This window comes from Propithecus coquereli, unplaced genomic scaffold (assembly GCF_000956105.1).
Source record: "Propithecus coquereli isolate 6110/MARCELLA unplaced genomic scaffold, Pcoq_1.0 Scaffold247, whole genome shotgun sequence".
Lineage (NCBI taxonomy): Eukaryota > Metazoa > Chordata > Mammalia > Primates > Indriidae > Propithecus > Propithecus coquereli.
This window is the reverse complement of record NW_012148030.1, coordinates 3,823,165-3,832,135: the sequence shown is the minus strand read 5'-3', so window position 1 is coordinate 3,832,135 and position 8,971 is coordinate 3,823,165. Positions and strand designations below refer to the sequence as shown.

The 8,971-nt window shown below is 39.1% G+C and overlaps 1 protein-coding gene across 1 annotated transcript in view; it reads left to right on the top strand.

Annotated features, from left to right (window-relative positions):
* MED30 (mediator complex subunit 30) overlaps positions 1-5,863 on the top strand; it is a 27,622-nt gene extending 21,759 nt beyond the window's left edge. Inside the window, exon 3 of the mRNA XM_012646551.1 lies at positions 5,740-5,863. Coding sequence (XP_012502005.1) covers positions 5,740-5,863 — 124 coding nt within the window. The remainder of the gene's footprint in view (positions 1-5,739) is intronic.
* The last annotated feature ends 3,108 nt before the right edge of the window (positions 5,864-8,971 follow it).

Here is an 8,971-nt window from a genome sequence, read left to right as displayed (position 1 = left end):
TGAGTGTGTTTTAGAAAAAGTACATTATTAGGAGTCTTAAAAATTGAGATAGTTCTACATGACAAGTGCTTTTTTTGGTCTACAGCAAATCCTTTATAGATCGCCCTACAGGAGCTGGTCTCTCAAATTATAAATAATAGATCCTCAAATAAGAGAGTTGGAGTCTTCTCAGAAAGAACTTTTCCAGCCTGATTCATAAACCTTTACCTATCTGGCCTAAGTTCTGGCTCTATGAAACATACTGCTATTTGACTTCTCTTGTATATGGATAAAGTTTCCCTGGAAGGTTACACAAGAAACTGGTAACCAGCTTCTCTGGGGAGGGAACTGAGTAGTTGAGGATCAGAGTTAAGAAGGCTGACTTTTCATTATATACCCTTTTGTACTTTTTGAATTTTATAACACTCACAATTATTGGCTGTTCAAAAAATAGGCAAAATTTCATTTTAAATTATGCAGATCCCCACCTCTAACAGGTGACAGAGCACAGGAAAACAAGACAAACCATGCAGGCATCTTTAGACCCTTTAACTATATTTGTCAAGGCAGTTCTGAGCAAACCCACTGTTATACGAGGAGCTGATGCTGCCTACAGAGAAAAGCTCTTCAGAGCTACAGGGCAGAAGGAAAAGGTATATGAAACTGATAAGGGGAAGAATCGGGGCCAATAGTCCAACTTACAACAGTATGCCATAATTTCTAAGTGTATTAGAATTTATTTGGACACGCAGGGTTTTTACAGGTTTTCACTACACAATATATTCTTGCATGGTGGTTACTCATGTGAATTTAGTGTTTTGGTATTGACAACTTCTAAAACAGTTATAAAAATGTTTTAACCTAATGTTTTTGTTGTTTATGACACTCAACTGCTTAGATCTTCAAGGTGCCACAAACTCAACTCTTGGAGGGAATGTGGAAATTGCATCCTTTCAGCCTTGATTCTATAGAAACTATCTTTACAATGGAACAATAATCAGTGCAGCTACACTCTGCTGCAGAGCTGTAGCCCCATGTTCTGGGAGGGTGTATTTTCAACTCAGAACTGACACTGGTCTACCCAGTCACAAGTCTACTTGGAACCAACTGCGAATGTGATGGGGGTTATTAAACACATAGACCTACTAACTCTCAAAGTTTTCAACTTTTTGTTGAGGGAAATCATGCCAAGAGATTGAAAAGCAAAGAAAGGTGAATTAAATTGTCATGTGTGCCTTTGGACAAGTTAATCTGTGCCTTCTTTTTCTTTTTCTTTTTTTTCATTTTTTTGAGACAGAGTCTCACTCTGTTGCCCTGGCTAGAGTGAGTGCCATGGCGTCAGCCTAGCTCACAGCAACCTCAAACTCCTGGGCTCAAGCGATCCTACTGCCTCAGCCTCCCGAGTAGCTGGGACTACAGGCATGTACCACCATGCCCGGCTAATTTTTTCTATATATTTTTAGTTGTCCAGATAATTTTCTATTTTTTTTTTAGTAGAGACGGTGTGTCGCTCTTGCTCAGGCTGGTCTCTAACGTCTGAGCTCAAATAATCCGCCCACCTCGGCCTCCCAGAGTGTTAGGATTACAGGCGTGAGCCACCGCGCCTGGCCCAATCTGTGCTTTCTTGTCTGTAAAATGATGGGTGAGACTAGTTAATCTCATATTCTATGTTAGAATTTTGGTTGCAAAGGTTAAAAACCCAATTCAAAATGGCTTAAGCCAAAAGGGATTTCTTAGTTCCTATAGTGAGAAAAGATGCTAGAGAAGAGCTCACAGAATCAAAGAAAATTGCAGGAACCAAGGCTTCAAGAATTAGAACCAAGATTCAATGCCCCCAGGATTATTTATGTCCACCCCTAATTTCTGCCTATCTCTGTTTGCTCCGTTCTCTCTCACTACAGACAGGCTTTCTCCAAATGGTGGGAAAGATGGCCTTACACTGTCTTAACCTTTACATCTTTTCTGTATCCTGAACCCAGAGCGGGGCTGCTTCTCCAAGACTAAATTAAGATATCTGACAATTGATTCTAAAAAATTCAAATGATGTAACTAACCTATGGACCACCTGTAGTATAAATGGGTACTATGATTAGACTAGTCCAGGTTATAAACACATCCCTGTGACCAGGAGTTGGGTGTGAGAGTCATGGTACTGTGCAAGGAACAATTATTACAAGGGGACCAACCAGGAAAATTTCTAAGACAAACATTGGCAACCACAGTCCATGATGTTCTTTGGTTATAATACTATCTTGTATACAAGTTATTCAACCTCCAAAAGCCCAAGAAAAGTTTACAGAAAATCAAATGCATCATTGACTATCATGGAAAAATTACTAGTCTTAATTTTAACGTTTTTTTCTGAATCTGTGAACTTCTGTGCTAACGTTTTTATTTGCAGCTGTTTCTTGGCAGCTGTTTCAATTAATTGCAACATGATCTTGTCAGGTTTTGGTTAACCTGGGTTAAAGCTGTAGAAAGGAAAGAACTAAGAAAAACTGAAATGAAAAATCCAGCATCCTGGTAAGGACATTATGTTTAAAATGATTTGGAAATCTACAGCCCTGATTATTCAGACATTGGATCCCTTGGCACCATTACAAGCCAAAATGTGTTAACTTGACATTTTGATGTAGTTCCAGCTTGAGTAATTCATTTTCTCTAAATTCCCACTGAAGTTTAAGCTAAATAGAAGAGTTTTTCAGCTCTAAACTAAAATATCTGCTTGTCCTAAAGTCTACAAGAATTTGTTATCCTGAGTGTTCTTAAATTTGTTCAACATAACTGGATGCCTTAAACTTTTGTCTAATCTTTTAAAACACTAGTGCATCAAGGGCTGATTTTAAGCCTAAATTGAAAGGTATTCTAGGTATTTTTTTAAACATGATAGCAGTCTTGAATTCCTTCATACTGTTTTTACACTGAAGAATTAGTTATTAGATTAGTTTAACATTTTTAAGCTTACATTTCTGCACAGAATAGACATTCACACTGATTTAAGGGATTTATAGATTTTTTTTTCAAAAATTCTTACTGTTGTCAATATGTAATTTGCATTCCAAAAACTTCTAGAAAATTTATAAAGTGGAAATCTATATTGTGTCAGTACTTTGAAATCTTTATTATTTTGCTATGACAGAATCACAAGACCACCAAGTGGTGTGTTCCCTGTTAGAACTACCTAAAGCTGATTTTAACTTTTTCAGATGTCTTTTGGAGGCAGTGCTTCTTCAAATTTAATATGCACAAGAATAATTTGGGTGTGTTTTTTTTAAATGCAGATTTTTGGGTTTACCACAAGTGTACCCAATCAGAATCTCTAAAGTGAGGAGTCTAAAAATCTTCAGATTTAACACGTTTTCCAGGTGATCTGCCACTAATGCTTTGAAAAATGTTGTTCTAACCAATAGTTCAGTCAGAGTTGTTATGAATATTTTAATATGAAAAACTTCTTGGTTAAAATAAAATGTATTATGCCATATTTTGAAGTCTGGCTTTTTGAGTATTTAAAAATATTATCCTTTATCAACAGTTAATACAGGGTATTATTTTTAATATATCAACCTTGGCTGCACATTAGAATCAACTGGGGAAATGTTAAAATTTTCTATGCCTAAGTCATACCCAAGACCAATTAAATCAGAATTCTGGGGTGGGATCCAGGCGTCAACATGTTCTAAGCTCCCCAGGTGATTCCAATGGGAAGCCAAGGTAAGAACCACAGCTCTTTATAAATTTATGGGCATGGAAAGAATCTTGAGGGATTTTTGTTTTCCAGTAATAGTTAAGTATTTGGAGCAAAGAACTTCAAGAGGGCAGAAGTCTAAAACACACCTATACACAAGTATTTTTTTAAGGATATTTGACTAATCCCACACTCTTGAGAATTAGGGGCAAAGGTCCCTCACTGTTGTCATCCACAATCATACCACTAATGGAAACAGAATGCCATACAATCGGTAACATTTGCAGGCAAAGGGATCATTGCATACTCTTCCATCCTTGCAGGTCATAACACTTTCAAGACATTACAAAGGTAGAGTGAAGTCAAAATGAAGACTACATTTTTCTGTTCCCTGTTCTGTGCAAAATATGGCCACATCTTGTTTTAGACTGACAAAATAACTAACTTGTATTTATAATTTACTCATCTAATAGCCATTTGTTGATTACCAACACGCTCCAGGCACCAGGGAGGGAGCTGGTCATTCCCAGATGGAAAGGACCCTTTGCTCAAAGGTTATGAAATACAAGCTAGCAGAGAGCCATTCATACACACACGCTCTAGGTTAGTCTGAAGACTTTACAGTCACAAATTGTACATTCATCAACCAACCCAAAGAACAAATGAACTGCTTTTATTCTGTTGAAATTTAGATTTTCATAGTGCCTATAGAGCAGATGACAGAGCTCAAGTTAGAAGTACCTTTCCGATGGGATACCACACAAAGACAATATCTCTGTGGTTAAGTTGTATATGCACAGACCTGTATAATCAAACTTAGGATAAAGACACGAGAAGGCAACACTATAAAAATGTTCAACTCTGGAAAATGAGAATGTAGCACAGCTTTGATTGCAAAAAGGTGAGGGAAATAATTTTGAAAACAGCTTTGAGAGGAGGAAAAAAGTCATTTGTGAAAGCTCAGTACTTAAAATCTACAGATGGCATTGCTAACAAATAAATCAATTAAAGAATGCAAAGTGTGAACAGAAACATAATGTGAATTAGAGCCATACAAACCTCAAGTTATGTATGAAGTAAGTATTTTAACCACTGGCACTAAAATTTTAAATTGAATTCTCTGATGAAACAGAAAACTGGCATAATTGCCTGAGCAAGGAGTGGTTTGAGAATTACAGCTGGTGGGGAAAAAATAAATGTGTTTCTGTGTTTTGAATAGACAGTAAAACATGACAGATGAATAGAAAGAACTTGCCAAGGTACCAACAATAGTCCAGGTGAGAAATAACTAAAGCATGAAACAGTCTCAGTGGCAGAACTTGAATTAAGTAGTAGCATGTTTTTCTCCTACATTGCTCATCTTGATGGATTCCTACATGTGGCTTGTTTTTGCTAATCCATGCAAGGTTGTAGCTAGACAGTCTGTTGGCCTAATGAGGTCAAAGAGTTTGCAGTGTTTCCTAGAGCGACTTGTCTCTGTTTTGGAATTTACTTTTTCCTGGACCTTTAAAGGACTTTGTAACAAGTATTTTGGACGAGTCTTGGGTTATCTCGTTGCTTGTTTCCAACACTTTCAGTATTTGTGGAGGAGAACAGTGAGTGGAGAAGGATCTTCCTCTTTCAGATTGTGGAGAGAAATACCATCTCAGCTCTTAGAGAATTCTCACCCTCTCCCATGCATAGTGGGCAACAGTGTGGACCCTGGAGACAAACTGCCTGAATCCCAGCTCTGCTACTTACCAGCTGTTTCTTTGAGCATATTTTTTGACTTGCTTATGACTTGATTTTCTCTTCTATACAAGGGACAAAGAGTATGTTCTCACATAGGTTTTATCTTTAGGCAGTTCTGGGGGCAGTTTATATTTACGAGAGCCAAATACTTAAAATCTACGAATACCTCACCTAAGAAACAATTCCATCATTTGCAAGGATGAGATAAGACGAAGAGTTAATATTGTGCCTCCACGGAGAAGGGAAGGAGATCCCATAGATGTCAGATAACATTATCCCTATTTGGATAAAACCTAAAAATTTTAAAAATAAATTCATCATCATTTACTTCTCCCTCCCCACAGGCCGGCTCTCCCTCCAACTGCCTTCGGCAAAGCAACACTCAAGTTTCCTCATCCTCGAGGTGGAGTTTCAAAAACTCAGTTAAATGCATCGCTGCTGCCATTTCCTCTGTCGGCAAAGCCCTAACTCCCCACTCTGCCTCAAGCTTTTTTGAGCCCATCTGTTTCATTCTACCACTTTTGTCCCATTGGTCTCCGATTTCTGTCTATCTTTCATTCCAAACGTGTTTTCTAAATGCTCACTTCCCTTGGACATGCTCAGGCAACTGCAACCGCTGCCTTTCAGGAGGTGCTGCCTCTCACCCCAGTCACACCTGTGGGCAATCTCAGCATTGGCTTGGCCTTTCCTCAACCTGGAAGCCCTGTCCCCTCTTCCCTCCGTCCTCGCTGATTCCTGCCATCCCTGAACTCTGAGGACTCGTGGATCGGTCACACCCGGAATGCTCTTACATTCCGATTTCCCGTGTGTGCTTTGTCTGCCCAAGTAAATGGAAAGCTCCCTGGGATTGGGATTAATTCTCCCTTTCCCTACCCGGCACAATGCTGTAACCATCACAGATATTCAATAAATAGTGGTTGAACTTGGTTGAATCAAAATTCATTTTAGTTTGTAAGTTCTCACAGATTAGGAAATAATCTTTTTACTTTGCACATTGCCTCAAACGGTTACTTTAAAAAAAAAAACACTTGTGCAAGAAATGATACTTCTGAATCATGTTAATGAATACATTTATATATGAATGACTGCTTTCTATTTGGCACACATAAAATTAAAGATAAATCAAAATATTAGAATAAGCTTCTACACTACAACATCAAGAGAAGTTGAAGTTTATTTATTGAAAGCCTACTATGAAGAACTCATGTGTGCAGGGTAACACGACATAAAGTAAGTCATCAAATCATGCAAACAATCATGCGAGATAGATATATATTCCCTTTTTACAGATCGGGAGCCTGAAGCACATGCTAGGAAAGGGGTAAGGACCAAAAGCAAGGAACACATTTTTCCTTGGAGAAGAAGTCATAGAGAATCAACGAAAGTAATATATTTTGTAGGCCAGCCCTGTTCTACATGTAATAGCTCATTTAATCCGCACAACTCCCTGAAACAGGAAATCTACTAGTCCTTCCACTTTACAGACCAGGAAACAGAAGTTCAGAGAGGTTAAATCACTTGCCCAAGCTCACACACCTAGAAAGCAGCTGAACTGGATTCATATCGCACTTAATCTGGCTCCAGAGTCCTCACTTTTAACCAGTATGTTGACTACAGGAGTCAAAAATATGGTTATAACATAGACAGATGTATGTGGTATTAAAATCTCCATGTCTCTGAAATATTTAGACTTTTAAGACCTTGAACTCCTCCTAGCAATCAGCTAAATGTTGCCCTAAAAAAAAGAAAAAAATTAAATAAGGTAAGATTTGTACAGACTTAGTGTGGGCCTGGTTCACAGCAAGTGCTTGCTAAATATTAGGTACTCCTGTCAACACAACACTGCCACCTACGATTTGCCCTTCTAATATAGCTAGATGACCAGCAGCACTTAAGAACTTTGGCTTCCTAAAGCATATGAATGGTATCTTGCTTGCTTTCTTGGGGTCTTTGCTCACGGAGGGGGATTTAGAACGCTTTATCTTATTTTCTGCTTCCGTGGGGTTGTAAAGGACTTTTGGAATAGGTCATGGAAAGGAAAAAGAGCGTATTATCTGAGAATGGAGCTAACATCGTCTTCCTTTATATTTCCCACCCCCAGCCATCTTTTGCACTTTCTTTTATCTGTTTGTCTTGTCTCTAGTTATACACTTGCTCAGAAACAACCAAACTCAAGGCATTTCGCCATAAGGGGGATCCAAAGGCATCCAGCAAATCAAAGCAGTGCTTTACTGAGCAGAGCCCTTCACCATGTGAAGCTCGTTAGGTATAAATTCAGAAAGACCTGTGCTCCGAGGACTCTCGCAGGGTTTGAAATGCTCTCACAAACCAGGTTTGGTAACAGAGCACAAAAGCTGGGTGAGAAGAGCTTTCACTTCCTGCTAGGAGGTGGATTGCCTGCTTTAGGTAGGGCAGTGCTTTCTGCAGGAAAGTGCTGATGAAATCAGAACTGCAGAGAGATTGACAGCTGACCTGTGACAGGGTTGCAAGTCATACATCTTCCAAGATGAATGAAGCATTTTAAGCATCAGCAAAAAAAGAGAATATTTCCTAGCACAAGAGCAATTCCTGGCACATAGTAGGCAGTCAATAAATATTTGTTGGGTGAATGAGAGATCCACAGGAGATTATGAAGTATTTTTATACATTTGACCCTTGAACCATTCAGGTTTGAACTGCGCCACTTATATGTGGATTTTTTTCAACCACAAGTGGATCAAAAAATACAGTATTTGTAGTGGCAGGATGTGAAATTGCAGAAACCCACGTAAGGTAGGGGAGGTGTCCTGGAACCAATCTCCCGTGTATACTGTCAAGACACGTAACTAGTAAGGGACAGAAGCAATAGTCAAATTCAGGTCACTCTTTTTATACAACCTACTCTCGTAGGTACTATGTCTTGAAGGAGCGACTTTCCTTGACTAGGTATGTTCCCAAATATTCCGGAAAGTAAATCTTGAGTTTCTCCCACCAGGAACTAACGCTACTCATGAAAGCTACATTTTGAGTAATATTCTGGATCTGAAGTTAGTGAGATGTCACGATCACATGACCTCAACCTGTGTAAGCAGTGTGGGTGTGTGTACCGTCTCCCCTCCCAGCCACCTAATTCTGCGCTGGCTGATGTCAAACCAGCTGCCACAGCCACTTTTACCAAAGAGATAGGTTTCTGCACCTTGAAATGTAGTTTACTGCCAAAAATAGATAAGAGGGAAATATAAGAAGTTGTCAATTTTATCCCTCTTGAAAATTTCCCAGTGAGGAAGGGCCATTTTATACACTTCGTTGAGAAGGAAGATACTCAAGTACTTTACTCAGGCACTTTAGGAGCAGAGCCTCACCTGCTTTCTTCCCCTTTGGAATTGGAAGAGACCAATGCCTTTTGAATTCCACTCGAGACAGAGAGGAGGCTGCAAGAGCCATTGTTGTCCTGACGATGGAAGATGATTTTCATAGACAAGCTGATTGCTTTCTAAGAAGCAGAAAAATAAAGCCGATTTCAGCAATTACCCAAGAGTCCGTGAGAGTAGCCACTCCTGAAGGGACAAAAGAAGGCAGCATTACCAGCAAGCTCAT